Here is a 24,339-nt window from a genome sequence, read left to right on the forward strand (position 1 = left end):
GAGGGCTTGCTGCTGGCCTTTCTTTCACCCTGCTTGGCTTTGTTTTGGTTGTTGGGACAGCAGCTGGGCATATGTCACTGACTGGGCCCTTCCTGTCTTTGCTGCAAGGCTCTCTCTCACACACACATATACACACAGAGGGAGAAAGACGAACGCATGTACGCGTACACACACACAAACAAACAAACACACTCACTATATCCAGCCATTTCATTTGTCTGGCCTCTGCCTCCCTCCTGTGCCTGTTGTCGTCTCTCAGGGAGAGAGAGAGAGAGAGAGAGAGAGAGAGGGGACAGGGATTGGAGGAGGGAAGGTGAGAGGGAGACCGGGATTGGAGGAGGGATGGTGAGAGGGAGGGCCCAGAGGAGAGGCAGTGGGAGGAGGGAAACAAGAGTTGCGAGGCAAACGACTAGTCACATGATCAACAGCCAAAGATCTGTTTACAAACCAGAAAGAGAGAAAGAAAGAGAGAAAGAAAAAAGAGTGAGAGAGGCAGGAATAGCAGCAGCAATAGCAGAAGCAGCAGTGGAGGATAGAAGCCGATTTCTAGTCCACCATTATGGATTGACAACGAAGAGGGAACCCTAGAACCATGACAAGGCCAGCTGGAGGTGGGAGACACATCGACACATACATAAACACACACACACACTGTCTTTGTCTCCGATTTTCTCAATCGAAGCAGCAGATGGTTAGAGGGAGAGTAGGAACTCCCCCCTCCTAAACACAGGCACACACACGCACACACACACACACACTGACAAAATATGACAGCTAGAGAGCTGCTCTCCTCAGTGGTCCAGCTCTTTGTTAGTGTTTTGGGGAATTGTATTTCACTGCTGTGAGGAGTACTCTGGTAGATCACAGGATCGAATCAGTAGCGGAGGAGATAGAGGACAGACAGAGGGGAGAAGGCTGCTGAAATCCCTCCGTTCAAAAGGCTTTGGATGGGAACAAAGCAGGACCTAATGCCTGAAAATTGCCCTCATGGATTGAGAGCAGGGACGGTCATTTGGACTGGTTTTCTGTCAGTGAGATGAACTGGTTTCTGTTTACTGGTCCCCAGGCTTATTGCGCACATTTGGGTGGAAGTGTCTGGAAACGAGAATAACTGGATAGCAACTGTTTTGTTTTTTTTCTCTGTTGTTTGTATTGTTAGCAAAGACCAACTGCTTTGCACAGTGCTTAAGGTCAGATTTCAGCCTTGAGTAAACTTACAGTATATAGTGATTAATAAATGACATTTTCATCAATAAACCTTCAAATGAGGTGAGAGGCATTCCACTAAACAGATTTTTTAAATCTCTTTTGGCAGTTACCATGAAGATGACATTGTCAATGTTGACAGAGGAGAAGCACACATGAGTACTGCAGCACTCCCAATACCAAATCTCCCAATCCTAACTCCGGGAGCTAATCCAGATTGGGATATGTTGCACGTGGACTGCTGAGTGGACACAACCGCACGGCCAGGATTTGCAGAATCTCCTTCTCGGATCGGATTGAATCTTCATGCTTATATCTCCTGACGATCCACCACAACCTCCAACCGCTCCGCCGTCTCCACTTAGCCCAAGCTGTGACTGATTTTTGGGGGGGTTTACAATCTCTGGGCGTCAGGTTCGCCCGGTGGCTTGGTCCCGATCCCAGGTCCGGCCTTCTCTCAACAGGGCCTGGATTTACTGGTGCAGCCCATGGGAGTTCCGATTTCATGCAACCATTCCAATGGTGTAACGGTAAGTGACTTCTGACCAAGTCAAGATGTTTGGTTGGCCGGAGCCTCAGCCTACGAATCCGCCTCTCACCGCTAACGGACTCTGTGATTGATGTGCCTAGAACCCGCTAAACAGCATAAGAGCCCGTGCGGTTAGTCGGGTTACGGGATGTGGTGTCACATGGAGACCTGTCGTGTGTCATGTTTATACACAATGTGTTAGCTAGTAGGAGCCAACATGAAACGGTGACTTGTGGCGCCGCTGAAGGTTTTGTGTCTCTATTCAATCGATAGCCGCTGTCCGCATATGGTCCCCCCCCCCCCCCCCCCCACACACACACACACATACACACACACACCCCACCCACCTGTGTCGCTGAAGCCCGAACCCATTCATTCACTTTATGAAGTGACACGTTCACGGCTGTTACGACTGGTCAAGAAGTGTGTGTATATTGGCAAAAGCGTCCGTCCGTGTGTGTGTGTGTGTGTGTGTGTGCGCACAGCAGGGTGGAGGGCAGTGGGGGTCATCCGTGTTGGGGCAAATTAATAAGACGTGAACTTGCGGGGGCGTATAGGGTGGAAGTGGGGCTTCCCATCTACCATTGTCTTGCCAAATGGTGCCTGCTCCCCTGGAGTGGCAGTGTGTCTGTTCAGGAACAGGATGAAGCCCCCAACTTCCCCCACCCGTGATACACACACACACCAGATTAAGGACCACATGTGGCACACACACGCACACACACAAACCCCTTCACGACAGAGAGGCACGACAGCCAGGCAGCCACGTAGCCCGCGAAGGGGAGTCAGAACAGATGGCGCGCTGGCGGAAGTGGTGCCACCGTCCTCCATGTTGCTTTTGTTCACGGCCAATTGCACGCCACGGCTCCAGTCAGAGGAGGGAGCGGTGAGGGTGGAACGGGAGCCAAACTCCAGGCGGACACTCCCCCTCTCTGCTCACCAAATATTGACCCTGTCAACATTCACCAGACTCTCTGACATGGAGTTCTGGATAAATAAAACATGTCTGTCCCCCTTGAGCTGAGGCGTACGGGATGATATAAAAGGGATTGTTGTCCGTGGGAGGGATGATGACATGAGGTATAATGCAGTTAGAAAACACAGTTCTCTATTCAGGTGTAATTATACGTCCTTACAAATACACAGATCTGAACACCTTTGGTGATGAGGTAAGCGGTGAGAAAATCTGGCCTGTTAAGTGTTGCTGTCTTTTTTTAAAGGTGTTTATAAGCCGCTGGCTCGTTTGTTCTGAAAACCACAAAAGACTAGTACTTATAACACTTTCATGGTATGAAAAGTGGTGTGACACGTCACAAGACGCGATGGTCTGGCTTTAACGCGGCCTCTGACATGACGAGATGTTTCCAAATCTGTTAGACATATCTAAAGTATGTCTCTTGATCTTCTTTTTCTACTACAACTACCAACGCTACTACTACAAAAACCTCTACTAATACGACTACTACTGCTAAGAAAACTACTACTCCAACTGATATTACTTCCCCGACTACCCATAAAACTACAGTTTCGACCGCAAATGCTGCTACTACTATTAACGTGTATACTTCCACTACCGCCTCTCAGTATGTTTAGGTCTCCGGCACTCTGATCAGTACTGCGGACTTAGCACCGATGACATCACCGATGGACACCACGTACCGCCTGCCGCTCAACGTCTACGTCATAGTGCTGGGCATCGGCCTGTTCGTCTTCATGCTCAGCCTCATCTTCTGCTGCTACCTCTTCAGGTAGGTGGTGGGGGGGCACCCAAACAAACATGGCCGCTGGCTGGCGGTACCTCAATCTGCTGTCGTTCCCCCGCATCAGTCGATCCTCGTTCTGTTTGTGCGATTTTAGCACAACAGCATTCAAGTCGAAGAAGAAATGTGCTTTACAATTGAGCCATATGAGATAGGCCCAGATTTATGTTGCCTGCGTTTTGAACTGTCGTTTCTGTATCAATTCCCTGTACTTTGAACACGGCAGTTTCGATTTCATGTTAATTGTCTGTATTTGAACATGGCAGTTTCGATTTCATGTTATTTGTCTGTATTTTGAATACTTTCTTTTGTAGGTTGAAACAGCAAGGCACAAGGGAGCAGTTCAGCTACAATGAGGTTCGTCTCTGGCCATTCATTCCTGGAGCCTTCTGTAATGGGTTCATGTGGTAGCTAATCAATCGGGTCAGGAAGCAGGAACAGGTTAAAAAAGTTATTAGCTTGATTATCACTGCAAGAGGCCTCTGAATTGGGTTAACAATTCTACTGTAGTACTCACAGTCTTCTGAGCTGGATTAACAATATTACTGTAGTATTCACTGTTTTACGAACAGAATAACATTACTGTAGTATTCACTGTTTTCTGAGCCAGATTAACAATATTACTGTCCTATTCACTGTCTTCTGAACTGGATTAACAATATTCCTGTAGTATTCACTGTCTTCTGAACCAGATTAACAATATTACTGTAGTATTCACTGTCTTCTGAACAGGATTAACAATATTACTGCAGTATTCACTGTTTTATGAACAGGATTAACAATATTACTGTAGTATTCACAGTCTTCTGAACCAGATTAACAATATGAATATTATTCAATGTCTTCTGGACTGGATTAACAATACTACTGTATAATTATACTGTTGAACAGACTTACCAGTACTATTATACTATTCACTAGCTGAAAGGATTAAAAATACAACTGTAGTTTTTCCTATTTGTTGTCTGAAACCCACAATCCTTTATAGTAAACCTTCATTATATCAACACTAAATACAGTGAATTGGTGTTAGTCTATGTCAAATAGTCTAAACAGCTCTGTCTCCACGCTGTTGATATACAAACCTGTTGTCACAAACTCTGTTTGCTCTTCATCCTTCTGCATAGGTCGTTCTTAAAGGGGCAAGCAAGAAGCTGAGCCTTCTAGGAGTAAGTCATGTCATTCTTATGTTTTAATTTGAAAGCGGTTTAATTTTGAGAAGCTTATGTCAAAGATACAGGGCCCTTCAGTATTACCCAGATAGCACACCGATGTGCCCTCCAGAAATACCCAGATAGCCTTGCCGCTGTTGACCCAGACAAATCTGCCTTATGTAGTATGGAGATCTTTGGCTCATTGGGAAGAAGTCGCCAAGACATCGGCACTTTATCTAATTTTCCTTTCAGCTAATGTTTGAATGAAGCATGTCTGAAAAAAGGCATCACAGCCTTTTTAGTTCATATTTACCTTGGGTGCCAATATGCATTGTTGTTAATCAGCTTGATTTTAGACTCAAAATCAAATACACCTCTTACAGAATGAAAACTAAGACCTTTCTTGAAATCAATCAATCAATAATTATTTTATTAAAAACAATCATTGGCACCTCTAGAAAATCCTAAGAACAAAATCTAATGGGTATATATTCCAATTAAGATTTTACATTTTAAAGTTATTCTGAGGCTTTGGGAAGTCTGAAGTGCTCATCCATTACATCCTGTTTAAATGGGGTATACATATAAGGTGACACACAGGCTGGGGTATACATATAAGGTGACACATAGGCTAAACTCCCTTAGTCATCAGGGTGATTCAGTGGCACATTTTATTTCCAAGGACCACATTTAAAGAATTGCGAAGGTTGGGGTTGCAAAGTCACTAAGTGTCTAAGACTACAATTAATTAATTCTGGAGGGCACTGTATAATTTTTCATCTTATCTGATGATGGATCCTTGTCTTAAATGTCTGAATATCAAATGGAAATGTTTAACATCCACTTAGTCATTTATCCTGTCGAAAAGTACTGTACATATGCCTACAAGCCAACATTCACATACGCACACTAACATGCACAAACTAACCCATACTTTTCTTCTTGCCCCCATAGCAAACATGTGCAGTATGTCTGGAAGAGTTTCGGACCAGAGATGAGCTAGCCGTGTGTCCGTGTTCGCATGCATTTCACAAGAAGTGAGTTAACAATCCTGCTTTCTTTAAGACAGCTTTACAAAGAATGTAACCACATCTTTGATCTCAGTCATGTCCAAGAAGCCCTATTAAGATCTTAAAATAGCCCCTCTCATTTCCATCCTCCCTTCCTGGAAGTAGCCATCCTCGTCAGATCAGCGATTACCTCATGAAAGGAATTAAGGAAGAAAGCCTTGCCAGTGTTTCAACAGGTTACATGTTTTTTGGGGGGGATCTTACAGCCTCTTTCTTTGGGTGTCCCATCCAGGTGCCTGCTAAAGTGGCTGGAGATCCGAAGCGTGTGCCCAATGTGCAACAAGCCCATTCTGAGGCTCCACCCGGACCCCACGCCGGGAGCAGAGGGGCCACAGGACCCAGAGGAGGTGTGATGGGCCGGAGATACCGGGACACCCACGTGTAAATGTACTTGGCAAATAGAGGTGATTCTGACACACACATTTACACACAATGGAATGGATGATGGTCATCTTATGGACACGACGGTCATCTTATAGACATCACAAAAGGGTTGATCGTATTCTCAAAGTGGCTCCTTTGGTACTGGTCTTTCACTGAGCATTGGCAATATGGTTGGGTTTGTGGGACTGTACATCGATGCTGATTATACCGATCCAGGCCTTTCAGATCGTCAAAACTAAGTCATTGATGACTGAGGGACAGGACACATAGGAATGCCTTAGGATTGGACACAACTGGTTTGGCAGTGGCTCTTAAGAAAGAAAAAAAGATGACCCTGTGAGATAGTGTAAGGGTCTGGAATTTAGCCCTATTAGCACAGCAATGGGGCTCCCTCTAAATAATGACATGGGGGGGATCATTTTGGTCTCTCTTGGGTTAGTAGCGGGGCTTTATATTGGCCCCGGTAGATCATTCAGAATGGGAAAGGGTGCCACTTTAGAATACAGAGTTCTGCCCGTCATTGGACAACGCCTGGTACAACACTGCCAGATAGAGCCAATCACAAGCTACACGTCAGGCATTCTGAGGTTGTCATTGGTGAAAAATCAGGATCGATATGAATGGATACCTCTCACATCTCAGGGGTGTTACAATACAAGCCAGCACAAACACAACATGGGAAGAAAAAAAAAAACACATGCCAGACATAGAACCTGTCCAATACTGCCAACTCCAACATATGTAATATTATATACCAAGGTAGTGAAAACATTGGATACGTTCCAGGCCGACTACATTGCACCGCATTGCATCAGTGGTATGTGCAGCGTATATAAGCTGTATCATAACTATTTATGTATAGTGTATATATATATATAAAAATGATCCAGACGTTGCACAAGTAGGCATGCATTGGCTATGTAGTCGGGCCGGAAATCAACAATTGCTTTTATTAAATTATGTGGTTGCTGGTATGTAAAAACATTCTCTAGTCATTGTAAGATATTGGCTGGCGACTGCAATGTGGTCGGGCTGGAACGCAGCTAAAGGTTGAAATCGCCACAAGACCAGTCCAATGTCAAGAACACAGCAGCTCTCTGATGTACAAAACTATATATCCAGGGCTGGATTTTAATTGCTAAGTAGACAGCCCCTCTAAGCATTTGCCCTGGCCACTTTCCCTTGGTGGAATACTAATCGAAACCAGATGCAGTTTTGACCAGGTGACACTTTTAGCACCAGTCTAATCTACAAAAGCTTCCCCTTGATTTAGCTTGAGGGGCTAGGTGACCAACTTCACTCATGTCTAATTGAATCAAGCAACCTCATTCGCCAGTCCTCTAGGGTTGTGTGGCCAGTCAGTGAACGCCGTAGCGGTTTAACTGACTCCGGTCATCGCCCTAACTTGCTTGGACAAGCGCACTTGCAAGTACACTCGAATGTGACAATGTGAAACGTCCTTTCAGGGTTGTAGGGTTTCGGGGCTGTCTACTTTGAGATTGGAGTTCAGGGCTGGTATGTCTGAAATGGCATCCTGTTCCCTTTAAAGTGCACTCTCTTTCTTTCTACTGAAGGGCACTATATAAGGAACAGGGTGCCCTTAGGGACGTACCCAGCGCCATAAACTTAGACTGATAAACTACTAGCCTCGCCTGTATCTACGTACCGTTGTGATCCCTATCCTGTCATTTTGTATTGTTTGTTGCTTTTAAATAAAATGTCACGTAATGTATCATTTCTGTGGTGCGTCTTATGTCAATATGTTAGCGGATTTGTCTTGATCATTTTATATCATCGATTTTATTCAATTATTTTCATTCAGTTCAGATAGAAACGCATTTTTTAACCACACATTCGCGCATTTTACAAATGAGCAATTTATATAAAAAAAATGTGCAAACATTCAGGCAGAATGACACCTCCTTAGTAAATTGTTTTACATACACGAGCTATTGACAAATAAGATGAAGAATCTAACAAATCCACCCGGTTTATAGAATTCTGGATCATGTCAACACACGTTGGCTCACAAGAAACTATCCTGAAGGGAATTCAACCTGTGTCTTTCACTGTTTGTTCAAAGTATGCATGTCTCCATCTGCCTATAGCGCTCTGTGTGTGTGGGTGGCAGTATCTGTCCCCTTAGACTGCTTGTATTCTAGGGCCATTTCCTTGACAGTCAGATTGTCTGGTGTGTCGTTCTTCGAAGTGTGCGTGCCTAGCTAGCGGCCTCGGTCCCCTTTGACTCCACATATTCCAAGGCTTTTTCCTTGACTGCCAGGATGCTTTCTGGTGTGCCGTGGTTCTTCTCATACTCCAGGTAGCGTTTGAAGAAGAACTTGATCCTCTTCACTGCCACGCTCAGGTGGATGACACGGTCAAAGAGAGCCCTGCACATAGGAAACACAAAGTCAGACTTGCCTCCAAAATGTGGTCACAGGCTCTGTCACTAGCCTATGTCACCATTATAATGGTTATGGTACCAAAGTCAAATGAGTGAAACAAGTTTCCCAGTAGCTTAAAGAAGGATGCATGTTCAATTACTGAATTTGATTGAACTTAAAAATATTTATTTCACCATATTCCTCCTCCCCGTCTTGTTCACACGGCCACTGTCCAATTCACTACTGTGGCCTTGCCTCGCAAAAACCTTCCACTGGGTTTGAGAGAATCGAAGATGCAGAACAGTGTAACCTTGTGCCATTTTTTATGACGTGCTCAACTAGGACATAGCACATACATGCTGGAGGAGAGTGCATTTCCCTCCCCACAACCATAAGAGCTCACAAGTGCCCAGTTTCAATGAGTCATGATATTTTCACAAATTCAATTTTACAAAGAAACTTCATTTTTGCTGTCCAGTCAACTGTAATTGTCCTGGTCACGCCAAATAGACCTGGTATCAGGTTAGTCCAAAGTAACGTCACAAATCCAGCCACTCACCGGACTTCTTTCTGGGAGCCGTGTTTAATCATGAGGTCAATGAACACTGACCACAGGTCAGTGCGTTTGGGGTAGCTGGTCACGATCTTGTCAAACATGGTCTTCCCACGCTCCAGATCACCATAGCGAAACTCCAGCTGGGCAAACTTAGCTATAAGGTCCACACCTGGGGAGGGATGGCAGTCAACATGTAAAGGTCTCAAAATACCAACAAAAGACATCCAAACTTTAAAAAAATAAATGTATATAGCATGTGCTGTCTGAAGCTCTAGGTATGTAGATCTGAACTGATAAGGTAGGTCAGAAACTGATAAAGTTTCCACTAGATGGAGCCGTTACACATACAATGTTATGGGTATCTAGGTATAATTTAGGTGTTGGCTCCGAGCAGATTCAGAAATCATGCGAGTCTCACTAGGCTCAAGTTGCTTCCCTCCCAGACAATGTTGTTAGGCAACCCCTGTGTACTTTTCCATGGCAAACCTACTCCCACCACTCCCTAAAGCCAGTGAGACACGCTAACAAAACATCTGGGATAGCAAACTAAATGAATAATAAAATGTGACGTGCAAAAACTTTTTTTAGTGTAGTTGGACAAAGCCAGGAAAGTGAACCTTATACCACGTCGTTGTTTGGTTGGAATTCACAGAGGTTGTTGCTAAGTTATGTCAGGAGCTGAGGAAAAGTGCAGCAGAGCACTGCATGCTGTGATAGTGGTCAAAGGCTCCTTTTCCTCCTCCATTAAGGGGCTAGACTTACTGTCTTTGCTAGGCAGGCTCTTGATTGCCCTCTGTAGCAGAGCGTTGGCGGCGTCGCTCTGACCCTGCTGGAGCAAGAAGGTCCCGTAGCTCAGCCAAACAGCACTCTCCTTACGGAAGCGCTTCACCATGGTCTTATAAAGGCCCTCAGCTTCCTACAAACACAAAAGTTCACCGTTGAGAATATACCAAACCAGTGAAAAGAGCACGAGAACAGAAAACCTGGCTGTAGCTACCTTAGTCTTCTGGCTCTTGGCGTAGATGTCGGCCAGCTGCTGGTACACAGGCATGGGTTCACAGTACTGGAGGGCCCGCTCAAACACCTTTTGGAGGCTCTCCTCGGTCCCGTAAAGATTCTCCAGGTTCAGCAGGGCGACCCACACGTTGAGCTTCTCCTGTTCCTCCCTGCGGGAGTACACGGGAGGGTTACCGACCCAACGTACCGAACAGAGCGAATACATAACCGACCGCACGGGCGGGACAAGAATCTCAGACACTATCGCCACGTGACACTAACCTGAAGGAGATGGTCTTGAGGGCCCTCTCGGCCACCGTCCTAGCCTGCTCGATCTGTGTGGCCTGCAGGTGGAAGGCCATGAACTGTAGCCAGAGGAGGGAACTGTCGGGCGACGCCAGCAGCAGGCGCTCGAAGCTCGACGCGGACTGGGGCCGGAGACCCGGGTCCATGAGCTCCGTCTCCAGCTTGGTCAGGGCCTTCTCAGTCTCCCGCTTCTCCAGCTCCTGCTCGTGGCGGGACTTCTTCCGGGGCTAGGTCAAAGGGCGAGGCGGTGTGAGAAACAACTTGGACCCCTGACGCAAAGCACTATTCCGGGTGATTTACTTGAGTATACACTGCTAACGGCTGAAAAGGTCGGCGTCGCTCACCTTCGTCGTCTCCTTGTCCTCATCACCGTCGTCGCTGGACTCTCCTCCCCCCCGAGCGCTGGAGGCTGGTTTTAGAGCGCTCAGCGTTGCATCCCAGGAGAACCCTGCGGTCACCTGCAGTCTGGCCGGTTTCACTACCTTAGCTGGCTTCTCCTCTCTCTCCTCCTCCTCCTCCTCCACCACTTCTCTGAAGTACACCTCCACTCCACTGTCGTTGTCATCCGTTTTGGCCGTCTTCTTTTTCTTCTTCTTCTTCTTCGCAGGTGTCTCTTTAGGTCCCTACAAGACAGGCGGAGATCAGGAAGGTGATGAGTTAGTATAATTCTAATTGCACCTTGCCCCTTTCATTTCAGTGACAGAAATACTTGCACTTCACATGCACACTAGATCTCGTAACGGACAAAGAGAGCGACTCACATCCTTGCTTTCTGACACTGTGCCCTTCCTCTTCTTCGTTGCGCTACGCTCCTTCTTGGCCTCTCCCGCTGGACGCGGACGCGAACCCAGTAGTTCGGAGAGCAAATCGGGCTTCCCCGTGTCCTCTTGGAGCAGAGACAGCTCAACCTCCTGGGTCTTTCTGTTGATGCTGGAGAAATGACAAAATGGCGCCAAACGTTTAAATCATGGCACGGGCTCACTTAAAAGTTGTGAGCTCAGAGGTGTTGGGAGACCGTCAGGCGACGGGACGTGGTACCTGAGGATCTTGGCTGTTAGTAGGGTGTTCTGAGGGACGTGCTTGGCATAGACCTCGTGGTCAGACACGTGTTTGGTGGCGTTCTGGTACTGGACTCTGGCCGTTATGGATCTAGACAAACTGAAACAGAAGACCGGTCCATGGTCATTAATAGGTACGGGGGAAGTGAGACACTCCGTGTTAACTGAACTGCAGATGCATTTTGGACCAAACGACTTCCACACCGAGGAAGATCATGTAAAATGTCTTGTAATAGTCTCCTCTAGCTGGTTGGCAGTCTCCCCACCAGCTCCACAGTGGTGACTGCAACATGATGGGAAAAGCTGTCGGACGGTTTCAGATTGTCCCTGTCCGTGGTAAATATTGGTACCATTAAGACGATCATCAATGCCTTATGCATGCAGAGAAATGCAGGAATACACCTGCTGGATCTTTCCGGGTCATTGCACAATGGAAATCATTCTTGGGAACAGCAATACCTGATGAAGACTCCCTGCGCCGTGACGCTCTTCACATAGCCTCGGATGATCTGGCCCACGGTCAGCTTGTGTACGGACTCAACCTCTGGATCCTTTACTGCTGACACTATATGTGGGTTTGTCCTGAAAGTGAAATAATGAAACAAGTCACTTCACTGGTGCTCAAACCCCTTTACAGTGAATAGGATTATAGTTTGGATTGATAGGTAAAAAGAAGAGTAAAACACAAGACATGTGGGGTAATACAAGTTAACATTGCTTGGCAAGACATTTCCTAATACACTTGATCTTTCAGAAGAGATGGAGTGGGTATTTCACCTCGATGACCGGAGAGACAATTGCCATTTGCCCTCCTCCAATTTTACAAGGTAGCACCTAGAGAAAGAAAGCACAATTTTTTTTATTTGTTTTACCACAGCCACAAAATGTATTGAAGAACAGGGTGAACAGAGTTCAATACAGTTAATACTGTTAACTGGATTTAGCCAGTTTTTGAAGTCAAGTTTAAAGAGTCACACTGACCTGACCAGCTGGTTCTTGCTGAATACCTCCAAAGGTTTCTGCCTGAAGCAATCTGATAGGTCCGTCAGGGCAACTGATCCCACGGCTTTGAACGGCAGCTTCACCAGTAGGCCCTGGTCAGCGTCCATGCTCTGCACAAACCCCAGGACTGTCATGTCCTTCTCCAACCGGTCGAAATCTGACCATGATGGACAACCAACATTAAATACAACTACAAAATGGCCAGCACGTTATACATGGTGTGGCTTTTATCACATAAACATGGCGGTTAGAAAGGTCATTCTATCAACGTACTGATGAAAAATAATAAATAAAATACAAAAATCGACATTATGTTAAATGTACTGGTGGCGGTTAGAAGGGTCCAGGTCATGTTAAATGTACTGGTGGCGGTTAGAAGGATCCAGGTCATGTTAAATGTACTGGTGGCGGTTAGAAGGGTCCAGGTCATGTTAAATGTACTGGTGGCGGTTAGAAGGATTCAGGTCATGTTAAATGTACTGGTGGCGGTTAGAAGGGTCCAGGTCATGTTAAATGTACTGGTGGCGGTTAGAAGGATCCAGGTCATGTTAAATGTACTGGTGGCGGTTAGAAGGGTCCAAGTCATGTTAAATGTACTGGTGGCGGTTAGAAGGGTCCAGGTCATGTTAAATGTACTGGTGGCGGTTAGAAGGATCCAGGTCATGTTAAATGTACTGGTGGCGGTTAGAAGGGTCCAGGTCATGTTAAATGTACTGGTGGCGGTTAGAAGGGTCCAGGTCATGTTAAATGTACTGGTGGCGGTTAGAAGGGTCCAGGTCATGTTAAATGTACTGGTGGCGGTTAGAAGGATCCAGGTCATGTTAAATGTACTGGTGGCGGTTAGAAGGGTTCAGGTCATGTTAAATGTACTGGTGGCGGTTAGAAGGGTCCAGGTCATGTTAAATGTACTGGTGGCGGTTAGAAGGGTCCAGGTCATGTTAAATGTACTGGTGGCGGTTAGAAGGAGAGATATAATTTGAGGGTTTTGTTCTTACCAATAAAAGATAATGACATGTATGACGGCTTGGATGAGCTGACTTTCAGCACCTTAGCCATGACTGCCTGGCCCAGCTTGAAGGTTTTCTCTGGGTGCCGGGCTTCCTGCAGTCAGGCAAACATACTGGTTAGGCTGGACTTAACACTGAATTTAATTTGTTTTAAAAAGCACATATTTCAAAGACAGTATTTGTTATACAATTGCTTGATATAAGGTAGAGACAGACTAAATTTGTACTGAAGTAATTTACTAGTAAACAATGCATTTTCCTATGCTTACTTTAAGGTCAGTAGTCATGGACAAGAAGTCCACAGTCCCAGAAACGGTGTGATCTATGGTCACCTCCAAACACTTGCTTCCTGGAACAATCTAGGGAAGAAACATACAAGCATACATGATCACCACTACTAGTGCTACTAACAGGTTGGAATGCTAAGATAATAAATATGTTTCACACATAAATGACATATTTAACTTGGCTTTTTTCAAACTAACCCTTGACACAAAGCACATAACTTTGTCCCCAACTTGATAACTCCTTTCCTTGGTCTTGACCGGCGTAATATCGGCATCTTTTAACTTACTGTGTTGGAGAGAGATAACAGGAAATCAAAACACGATAATTTGTATGTGATAAATTGAAATAACACATCCATAAACACATACCTGGGGAGAAGTGTGAGTTCAGGCAAGAAGTAGGTGAAGTTACGATGGGAGAAGGGCAGGAATCTAAAACCAAAGACAACAATACATTATTTTACTCAAAGACGCTGTAAAAACAAGTCCTATCAAGAATTCGACAAGAGCCAAACAATCCTTTTAATTAGCAAAGGATCTACTTTATGTTACACACACACACCATACCTGGACCCTTATTTCCTATCCTTTCCTCATCCTTAACCCCAAGTCCCCAGTCCCTAATTTAAAGTTTGGAACTCCTGTCCCTTGGTATTACACCAAACCCTAACCTGGACCTTGGTTTTTAACCATAACCTATTATTCTTTTGCCCAATTTTTACCCTAAACTTGGACCTCACAAAATCAAACCCCAACTTTCATTTCACTGGAGGCAATCTTTAATCTGCATTTCTCTTTGGGAAAAAAAGCCCACTACTTTTCCTTTTTGGGGAGCGTGCTCCCTCTTTTCTCTGATTTTGTAAGTCACTAAAATATTGTATATATAGTTTTACCATTTATTTTAAAGTTGTTTGCCTGTGCTAGTGCAAATCAGAGTCGTCCGTCTGTTACTTAACCCTAAACGTTACCAACAACGCCTGGACCTTAAAGAACTCCCAATTCTAACCAAAATGTATTCTAAGTTTGACCCTAAACCTAAACACTGAGCCAGAAGTGTACTTTTACCTCATGGGGCCCTCAAAAAAGTTCCCCACGAGGCGTGTTTTTCAGGTTTTATTATACTTATGGGGACATTTTGTCCCCACGAGGATTTAAAAACAAACGCGCACACACGGGAACGCACACACAGGCACACCTCACCTGTGACTGCGGCCCTCACGTCCTCCGATGACCCGGGCTGTGACCTCACTACCTATCTTCAGGAGGGACGTGGGGAAAGTCCCCGGACGTACCACCTCCTGACACTCGGACACGTGCACGCTCCCCGTGACCCCGTCCTCCAGTGTCACCAGCACCCACGCGGGCTTGACCGACTTCACCTTGGCCTGGACAATGTCGCCGTAGCGGTAACAGCCCTTGGACTCCTCTGAGGTGGACGTGAACCTTTGGCGGCTGGGTTCGCCGAGCTCCCAGGCCACTAAGGGGAAACCGTCCAGTTTTCCGCAGCTAGGTTCCTGCACAGTGACCGTCAACGTTCTCCCGGCAGTCAGTTTCTCCGAGTCGAAGCGGAACGTCTCGTTGAGGTGATGGGTGTTCTGGATGACGGTCAGGTGAGCTGTGGCGCCCAATGAGATGACGGCAAAGTCTGGTTCGACATGCTGCACTGTGGCAACGTGGTTCGAACCCGCCTTCAGCTGGAAAGTACAGGAAGAAAACCATTTAGGACTTTCTGAACCGTGGAGCGTTAACCACAGGAAAATACCAGATAGACCACAAGGTGGCAGAGAATTACAAAAGGAAATATATAGCTCTGTTAAATTGCCCATTTAATAAAACAATATAGATGACAATAAAAGACATCCCTTTTATACACCAAAGACTCCAGCCGCACAAACATAAGATACTGGATCCAGCAAGGCAGCCCCCCGACCAGGTTCTACATAGTGTGTTACTTAGACCAGAGCCCAGTGGGATGTCACCACAACTGCCCCCTCATACTCACCGCAGTCTTCTTGCCAGTTAGACTGGACAAGAGGGATACGTAGACCTGAGAGTTCACAAGGTCGACATGGAGGATGACCGGCTTGCAATTCTGGTTTGTCACCATCGTACCTGTGGAATGACACAAATATAGTGCATCCTTATGACTATGGGGTCACTGTCAAAACATTCCCTGTGCGCCGCAGGCTAAATATTCCCAGTGCTGTGTCTGTTAGGGAAGTGCAAAACCATTATTATTGGGTTCAGTCAATACGCCCCGTGTTGTCTGGTAAAAGGGTAATGAGTTCATGTTTTATTGGGCGCAGGGTTGATGAATTTGTCATAGTCACATCCTGTCTCACGGGAGTCAACAACCCCGATTGGTTGGATGAGGGACACTCACCCGGCACATGTTCCTTGGTAGCCAGTACGGTGGCTGAACTGAGCTCATCAGACTTGAAGGTGACGCTCCCATCCTCCTTCACCTCATCCACGCTCATCTTCATCTTCTGGCCTACGGTCACTGCGGACAGCTGCTTGAGGAGGTCAGAGTCTCCTGGGAGAAGCAGACGGGGAGGAGAGTTCAAGGTAACTGGTGGCATTCCAATTCTGATCCGACTCCTAGTCAACGTATTGGAAGTGATGTTGTCACTAGGAATCCAGGAGTCAAGGAACTAAGGAGATGATCCCAGAGTGGTTAATGGTACCTCTGCAGGCCATCATCTCCAGTGCGGTCTTCCGCTCCTGAAAGCCTCTGACCAGCCTGGCCTGGGCCTCTTCCTTGGAGTAGCTGACCTCAGACATCCGAAGGCTGACCAAGAACCTTTGCTTCTCCTCGTCCATGTTGATCACCTTGGCCACCACGGTCTGGCCTAGCTGGAAGAGAGCTGCCGTGTCGCTGACAAACTTGTCACTCATTTCCTAAAGGATGAATAGCATTGTCAATCCATCGGCCCGTTCTACCAACTTATTCACTTTTTAAACAAATTTAAATCTTTCCAATCCAGCTATTCCAGCTACTGACAAACACCTAGTGATTCATCCCGAACTTCACTAGATCCATTCCAAAAACTCACCGATTTAGGGGCCAGGCCAACCAAGTTGCAGGGAAACTGCACGAACAAGCCATAGGGCATGATGCTCTTGACCCAGCCAATCAGCTGCATGCCCACTGTGATGTCAGAGAACTCCTTGGCCACCACGCCCCAATCCTCCAGGGAAGACTTCACTGCGGGCTTCTTGGTCAGAGTCTATACAAAGCAAGGGTTAAGGAGCGAGGCGCTCTAATGTCTGTCGTACCTGTAAGATGCTGAAGATGCACATGTGTGCGTGGATAGGAGTGGGGGGGGGGGGGGGGCGCAAAAAGGATACAATAAGCTTTTTGTTCAGGCTGACGCAGACAATGTCTGGGATGATATCACCCTCCTGGATCCCCTCCCAGAGCAGTGGGCAGTTGGACACGTGGTCAGAGAGGTGCACTGTGGGTAGGAAGGCTGTGATGTTCCCGGGCAGAATGGACACTTCCAGACCACTGGGGACTTTACTCACCACCTTAGTTTTCAATATCTTAATGTAGAAGATAAATGAGAAAATAAAACAGAATGCAAAAAGTTCAATTCTGACTATGCTGAGAAGAAACTTCAAAACATGTAACACCACCGCAGTGAGAACAGAACATTTTAGACCACTTAAAATCCTAAAAATACAAAATTACGTTTACGGCATGAAAGGGTGTGCTGCATTTTTCTTACCTGTCCAACATTAAAATCGAACTTTGGTTCCACAGTGTCTCCCCCAGACACAGCCCGGAAGGACAAGAGCAGCTTGTCCTTCTCCACATCACAGTTGAGCACTTTAGCTTTTACCACCTGAACAGAACAGAGAAGCAATTAAGACTAACCTGTATTGATACAGAAGTGGATGAACCTTTCTAGGAGTCACAGTGTCTGTTCAAGAACTGTAAATAGGCTACTTCAAACATCATGCATGCATACATAATATTGAAAATAAAAACAAAGCTACAACACATGAAAATGTCTCGGTTCAGAACCGTTCCAGGCAGCCATTTAGTTTGCCCTCACCTGTCCGACATAGAATGTATGCTGAGGAATTATCATGGGTTCTGCGCCGAGCTCATTCTTGGGCACCAGCCCCTTGACTTCGCCATAGAAACGGACATGGCAGCCAAAGTCCTTGATGGAAACTATGAATCCGTGGGATATTCGGCCTCGCTGCGCGTCTTCGTATGTCCGGAACAGGGGCAGGGTGGAATCCAACAGGGCCCTCTTCCTGGTTAAGAGCAACTTCTTCTTCTGCGGGTCAACCAACAACACCTGGGAACAGAAAAACATCAAATGACAGATCACAAACCAGAAGTGACAAAAAATGCACAAGGCTGCTGCCTGCGCACAATGGCTCTTTATTCGCCAGTGGTTCCCAAAGGTCTCCGTCGTTGACCCCGACCTTCCTCTAGAAGAGGAACAGTGCCCCACTTACCCGGCACTTGACTGTCATGCCCACGCTGTACTGCTTCTCAGGGTTCTTGAGGATGATGTCAGAGAGGTGTATCCGTGGCACCAGGCCTCTGACGTAGTCCGTCACCTTCACCATCATGCCGTAGGCTGCCAGCGATGTCACCGTGCCCTGGGAGAGACCGGGGAAACACACACCACACACACGTTATCCAGAACCCTCAAGCCAGAATCGGTCAGAATTGATTTTTTGCTGGAAAAAGGAGCGAGCGCAAACGAAAGGAAAATTATTCATAAGATTGTGATTTTTACCTCAATGAACTGTCCAGGTTGGATGTCATGGTATCTTCTGAAGAAGGGGGCATTAATAATACTCCTATAACCGAGATAGCAGGGTTAGACAAAGGAAACAGAACACGCAAACTAAAAAGGCTGTTTGGCATTGGAGAGTGTGGCAAAATACATTTTAACATCCATTATTTTGTATTTGTCATCTGAACGGCTGCTGCAAAAGAAAGGAGTACACAAAACGCAGCCAAGTTTATATTAAAGTGAAAAGTGCCAGCAACAGCAGGTCATCTCAATGTCTGTGAACGTTCCATATACGCTTGATGTCGCGACACTGATATAGATGATCCCCATTCCATTCGGCCTGGATGTTGTCAACATGTCGGGAGGGATTCTCACCCGCGGACGGTTTTGTATGCAGGTAAGAACTAAACCTTTCCATGGCGGTGTCAACACACACACACACACACACGCACAAGTTTGTGCAGCTACCCTCATGGGGACCAGAAAATAGAAATTGCATGCTCCCTTGCCCTAAACTTAACCCTAAACCTAACTCTTAACCTAACCCTAATGTAACCATAAACCTAACCCTAACCTCAATTAAGTAACATGTATGCCTAAACTTTACCCAGATGTAATGCCTAACCTTAACCCTAAACTTAAACAACAACGCCTGGACCTTAAAGAAACCCCAATTCTAACTATAAAATCAATTGTAAGTTTGACCCTAAACCTAAACCCTGAGCCGGAAATTGACTTTTGCCTCACGGGGACCAGCAAAAGGTCCCAATTAGGTAAATGTTTTTCTGGTTTTACTATACTCATGGGGACATTTGGTCCACATTCATTCAGTAAGACCTAACCCACACCCACACACACACACTTACTTACTGGCGTAGGCTGACTACATGCATCTGCTCCAGAGGGCTGAAGTCCATGACCCGACAGCTGTGTTCGGGCTTGGCCATGACACGGTTCAGGTTGAACTCCTCCTTGGGCTCCTTCATGTGGTTCCTCTGAAGAGGGAATAAACAAAACAGACAATCAAAAACGGACAAAACAGAAACAGACAGTCACCGAGCCAGATGTGTGGGCAAAGTGTTTGAGCCCTCGGAAGATGCGAAATCATCTGTGCCCACCGCAATTCCGAATGTAATGCTTTTACTTGACTCGTCCAACAGAGTCGCAACGTGTTCAACGACAATTTGCTCAAGAATTGCCCCCCCCCCCCCCCCCGACTCACGTGCACAAAGGCCACCGTCCGGTCTGGCAGCTCCAGAATGGCCCCCGACAGGTGATGGAGCGCGGTCATCTTGCAGCCGTGGGCCACCTCCCCTATCCTCTCGGTGGCCACCAGCTCCACGTCCGAGCACGGGAGCAGGAGGTGGCTGCGGAGGGAAAGACCCACCAGGTGGGTGGAGGGCTCCACGTAGAGCACACAGGCCTTCACCTGCGTTTGGAGAGAGGGAGGAGGAGGCACTCAGGTCAACAAAACGGGCCAGGGTTCAATCTGTAATTTGTTTCAAGGTCGATCATAACAACAGCCCCCCCCCCCCACCCTTTACGGTCAACAGGTTGATATTTTTTTGGGGTATTTCATTTTTTATTTATAGACCTTGTATGCATGAGGTGAATTCTTACATAATCTCCCTCTTTTAATTTGGAGGCATGGCTGGCTTCCAGGTGCATGAAGTCGATCAGGCCGTTGAATGAGGAAAGGAAACTCACGATGAGACCATGTAGGGTCACCTGGAAACAGAGGGTTAACACTCAGCGAGACAGGATAGTTCCTTTATTTTAAAACATTTAAATAAAAAAGGAAATAACTACTGAGCTAGCTGTATTAGCTACATTTAAATGCTCACAAGTTTACATGAAAGCCGTAACAACAAAGCGATAATATAACACTGGTGTAGTGGTTCTGCATGCCTTTTTGATCTGGGCTTTGACTAGTAGACCCGGTAGCAGGTTGTTGAGCGTCCAGCCGTGCTCGGCGTTTGCCATGCCCTGACCCAGTGCCGCGGGGCCATAGGACAGCCGTACCACACCCCCTTCGTTCTTCACCTCATCCAGCCGGCAGGTCACATACTGGCCCACCATTAGCTCTGGAAACCAGGAGAAAAACACGTTATCCCTGGCCGTGAACCCGCTCTCCAAATGGGAGGGGCAACAAGTAACCCAACGGTTTTAGGGTTGCTACAGCTACCGTCATATTAGTGCATCTCACAGGAGCAGGGTCTTTCACTTCACATGCCACTCATGGATAGATTCCAAACTAATACGGAGCTCTACAAAAAGCAGACATTTGTTTTAGACTAGGCTACAGTAAAGAGGAATGCAGTCTCCTATCTATCTTTCAATGCATTTTCTATATACGTCTCACTTTAGACCTAAACAATTGATAAGGAAACTCATTGCAAACCATTTTTATTGTTGTGTACTTTTTATCAATTTTAAATCGATTAGTTGTTGCAGCCCTAATTGCTACTCATACTGAACATAAACTGGAATGTATGTAAAATGTGACTCAAAGTACCTTTAGGATTATTGGTGTGGTCTCTGGCCGCCTGTTTGGGTAGAAATGCCTTGGTTCCTTTGATGCCGAGGTCAACCAGGTAGCCATGATCCTCAACGCTCTCCACACAACCACTTAAGATCTGAAACGATACAGTACGTGACCCATTACTTTACGCCTAGGACATAATCCCAAACTTCACTGCTTTGGGGAACGTAATCTAGAGTCACAGAATATGATCCTGACCATGGGACCCTGAGAGAGACTTCGTAGCACCACCGAAGACGCTGTAAGATTTCAGTTCAAACGTCTTTTCGAATCTACATTAGGATTTATAAGGACGTGTAGTCAGACCTAAGAGGGTTTCATCCTCTTACACATATGATGCCTTACCATGCCAGGTTTCAGAGACGCGGTACTCAAGCTTTTGTTGACTTCCTTGGGATTGACTGATAGCTGGATGCTGACCATTCCTCGCTTGGTGTTCTCCAACCGGGCTACTGTACACCTAACCAGCATCCCAGGTGAGAAGAGCCTACAGAGATCAAAGATCTTCAGGGGAAACAGAACCGAACGGATCAATTACAGTGGCAGCAGATAACCTAGGGATTACAGCACTGTAAACTAAAGTATTGGGTATTTTAGACCAAATTCAACTAGCCAAATTGCAACAAGGGACACCCTACGCACCAAACAACAGTTAAAGCACCACATGTAATAAAGGCAACAATCCCCTCTGCAGAAGCTACATTGACAGTGACAGTCATACCTCTGCGTCTTGGTAGTCCAGCTGGTCACTGAGGACTTTGGTATATGAGTCGGAGATGTTGGCTATGTTCAGGTACCCCAGAAGGCCACCGGGCAGGTTGACCATCACCTCGAAGTCAGTCACCTCCTTCACACAGCCCAGGAGCAGGAGACCCACCTTCAGGTTCTGAGGGCAAAACACAACAGTTGTTCATTGGGACCCAAATATAACTGACACAGGGAGAGACTGACTAGACTTGGTGAAAAAAACAATAATAATAAGTGTTTTATAACATTTTCCTACATTGTGTCATAGTGAACATGACCCAGGTTCCTATCCACATTGAATGGGTGGGGGATAGATATGCCAGAGAAATATCAAATTGTGTGTTAATTGCACTTACCTTTAACTGTAGGATATCTATAGTGGTTGCTGTATTGAGCTTCAAATCCTCCTCTTTGTTTGTGTTTGGCTTCTTAACTTTTTTCCAAGCATCTTCTTTCTGACCCTTCCTTTTCTTAGTTTTTTCTGGATCGTGTGTCTGAAAGATAGGCAGCACAGTATGCTTGATACACATGAGCTAAACCACACGAAGATGAATAATAGCTATGAGTTAAAACAATGTCTTACCTCGAACAGATTGTCCACTTTGGTCTGTTGTCTCACGGGTTTCACTGTTCCCTCATTGGTCTTTTTGGCCTTCCCTCCCCGAGGGAAGTCATCCTCAGTTGATGCCATGGTTGTCTACAAAATGTAATATCTACAGACAAATCAATGTTAAAAAGTAGTTGGGTTGACTAGGTCACTTAAAAAAACATACATCCTAACATTCTCACACACAAATGGATTCCGTGTTTTGTTAGCAAACTAATACATCCCATCCCAAACATGCGCAACACAGTAGTAGTAGCTAGCCTTTCATGCATGCAAACCAGCCAATCAGTAAAATCTTCCAAAGACAAAAACCAGCAAGTACCAACGCTTTACACGGAACACCCAAAACAACGGTACCTTTTTATTTTTAATGTCCAGAAAATGTGTATGCAAGTTCACACGTGCAGTTCCGAAAAAGCACGACACGTTTTCAGACAGGAAACTATCATTGATGGATATTCTTCGTTTTCTTCTGTAGTTTGTTGCGTGGTTTGGATCCAATAATATTGGTGCATTACCGCCACCTACTGTTTCGGAACATGGCCGTTTCCCAAATTGTCCATTCATGTTTAACCAACAATTGATTGACGTTATAACAAACCTATCACTTCTTGTTTCCACTAAAAAGTAGGGGTCAATAGTTGATTGACGTTAATTTCGTCCGCACGTATTGGATTAATGCGTCTAACCCCAACCCTAACTATTGCGTCGTTAGGAGTGGGCGGGATTTCCTGCTGAATTTAGCATTTTGGCCTCTGTTGAAGGGCACTTGTTCTATTCCGTTCATAAGGGTGGTGTGTTTAAGGTAAGAACAGGAAAATACATTGTCTAGTTTTAGTCACGTTACCATGTCTTATAATAATGTTGTCGAGGCGGTGTCCCGCTTGGGGTTGATCAAATACATGTTTTGGTGGAGGTGGTCAAACTAGCTAGCTAATCAGCTAGCTATCTTAATATTCGTTAGCTCCACATAGTGGCATGGTAATGGACTTCTTGCTAACCTCTACATTAGCTATTGGCTAACCAGCGGACTAGTTAATGTCTGTGAATGAAATTCATCCGGGTGAACAAAATCATACATTTATCCACAAACGTATGAAGCCTAAATAATAGAACACCAATGCATCTAAAATCAATTACAGTAATTTTATGCACAAACCGATTGTGGCGGTGGATACAGTGGCTTGCGGGCCGGCGTAATGTTCAAGCCTCATCAAACAAGGTGCAATATTTGTCTGGTTTGTTTTCAGAAAACAAATATTATTTTATAGTTACCATCAACCATCAAGTTTCCTGCAATATTTTTTTATTGGGGGGGGGGGGGCTACTGCTGCACACCTCTTGTCCTTCAGCATGCAGTTAAATGTAATATAATTTACAGATATTATTCTAAATCTATCGCTTTCAGGACCAGCAAATTTCAAACATGGGCGGACACGACTCCGGAACTCAACATCAGTTTACTGGCTTTGCCAAGTACTTCAATGCGTACACGATCACAGGCAGGAGGAACGTAAGTTCATACACCTATGACAATTTCTAATGTCGAGTTTGACCATTGTTTCAAGTGTGTGCAAAGTCCCACGAGGGTCACTAATGTGCCAACCTGTTCTCAGTGCGTCTTGCTGACATACGGCTGCATAGCTGGCATGGTCCTCCTCTTCAAGTTGAGGCCCAAAAAACAGGCTGCGGTCACGTCGCATTGATATGTCGTGAGTAGAATAACTGATGCTTTCCTGTGTTCACTGTTCTAAGGGAACTTTGTAAATTAACTTTCCCATTTGTAACGGAAGATTCTGACCAAGGTGACATTCTTGGTCGGCAAGCTATCTAAATGGACATTTCTCCTGTTCTTCCCCTGCAGGTCTCCTGACTGTTCTGTAGTACAGTGGCTGAGGTTTAGCGGCAGCTGGATGTGCTCATAATAACACCATATTGTTTGGTATCACAGTGTATTTAACAATAAAAATGTAACTCACCA

General features: G+C 45.8%; 3 protein-coding genes across 3 annotated transcripts; 2 read left to right on the plus strand and 1 right to left on the minus strand.

Moving 5' to 3' along the window:
- The first annotated feature begins 388 nt into the window (after nt 1–388).
- zgc:175214 (uncharacterized protein LOC557610 homolog) lies at nt 389–6,797 on the plus strand. The gene is given in 8 exon segments (XM_034294123.1): nt 389–611; nt 1,316–1,736; nt 3,320–3,375; nt 3,377–3,483; nt 3,810–3,852; nt 4,623–4,664; nt 5,604–5,686; nt 5,952–6,797. Coding segments are annotated over 7 exon segments (477 nt in total). The 5' UTR covers nt 389–611; nt 1,316–1,711; the 3' UTR covers nt 6,073–6,797.
- A 1,087-nt stretch (nt 6,798–7,884) lies between these two features.
- Nucleotides 7,885–22,833, minus strand: pdcd11 (programmed cell death 11). Its single transcript, XM_013135305.3, has 35 exons — nt 22,716–22,833; nt 22,335–22,464; nt 22,108–22,245; nt 21,726–21,890; nt 21,350–21,508; nt 20,978–21,098; nt 20,371–20,546; nt 20,083–20,190; nt 19,685–19,891; nt 19,333–19,457; nt 18,463–18,526; nt 18,176–18,322; nt 17,761–18,012; nt 17,431–17,547; nt 17,051–17,245; nt 16,756–16,929; nt 16,387–16,600; nt 16,083–16,235; nt 15,702–15,811; nt 14,900–15,393; nt 14,069–14,131; nt 13,898–13,985; nt 13,682–13,771; nt 13,401–13,506; nt 12,385–12,562; nt 12,181–12,237; nt 11,863–11,985; nt 11,384–11,503; nt 11,107–11,275; nt 10,690–10,968; nt 10,322–10,572; nt 10,041–10,209; nt 9,806–9,959; nt 9,047–9,212; nt 7,885–8,493 (listed from the first exon to the last, which is right to left on the minus strand). The coding sequence occupies exons 2-35, from the start codon at nt 22,440–22,442 to the stop codon at nt 8,322–8,324; spliced, it is 5,412 nt and encodes a 1,803-aa protein (XP_012990759.2). The 5' UTR covers nt 22,443–22,464; nt 22,716–22,833; the 3' UTR covers nt 7,885–8,321.
- A 208-nt stretch (nt 22,834–23,041) lies between these two features.
- On the plus strand, nt 23,042–24,339 carry atp5md (ATP synthase membrane subunit DAPIT). Its single transcript, XM_010872910.4, has 4 exons — nt 23,042–23,163; nt 23,767–23,871; nt 23,975–24,070; nt 24,223–24,339. The coding sequence occupies exons 2-3, from the start codon at nt 23,785–23,787 to the stop codon at nt 24,062–24,064; spliced, it is 177 nt and encodes a 58-aa protein (XP_010871212.1). The 5' UTR covers nt 23,042–23,163; nt 23,767–23,784; the 3' UTR covers nt 24,065–24,070; nt 24,223–24,339.

This window comes from Esox lucius, chromosome 9, assembly GCF_011004845.1.
Source record: "Esox lucius isolate fEsoLuc1 chromosome 9, fEsoLuc1.pri, whole genome shotgun sequence".
NCBI classification, from domain to species: domain Eukaryota; kingdom Metazoa; phylum Chordata; class Actinopteri; order Esociformes; family Esocidae; genus Esox; species Esox lucius.

What these genes read in the sequence shown, in the direction of transcription:
- pdcd11 (XM_013135305.3), bottom strand. Translation starts at nt 22,442, where the DNA reads ATGGCATCAACTGAGGATGACTTCCCTCGGGGAGGGAAGGCCAAAAAG. An exon ending in TCAAAGCCCAGATCAAAAAG is followed by an intron (nt 20,191 to 20,370) that starts GCATGCAGAACC and finishes CTCTGTTTCCAG; the next exon opens with GTGACCCTACATGGTCTCAT. An exon ending in CATGTCATTATCTTTTATTG is followed by an intron (nt 12,563 to 13,400) that starts GTAAGAACAAAA and finishes CATCATGGTCAG; the next exon opens with ATTTCGACCGGTTGGAGAAG.
- atp5md (XM_010872910.4), top strand. Translation starts at nt 23,785, where the DNA reads ATGGGCGGACACGACTCCGGAACTCAACATCAGTTTACTGGCTTTGCC. An exon ending in CGATCACAGGCAGGAGGAAC is followed by an intron (nt 23,872 to 23,974) that starts GTAAGTTCATAC and finishes ACCTGTTCTCAG; the next exon opens with TGCGTCTTGCTGACATACGG.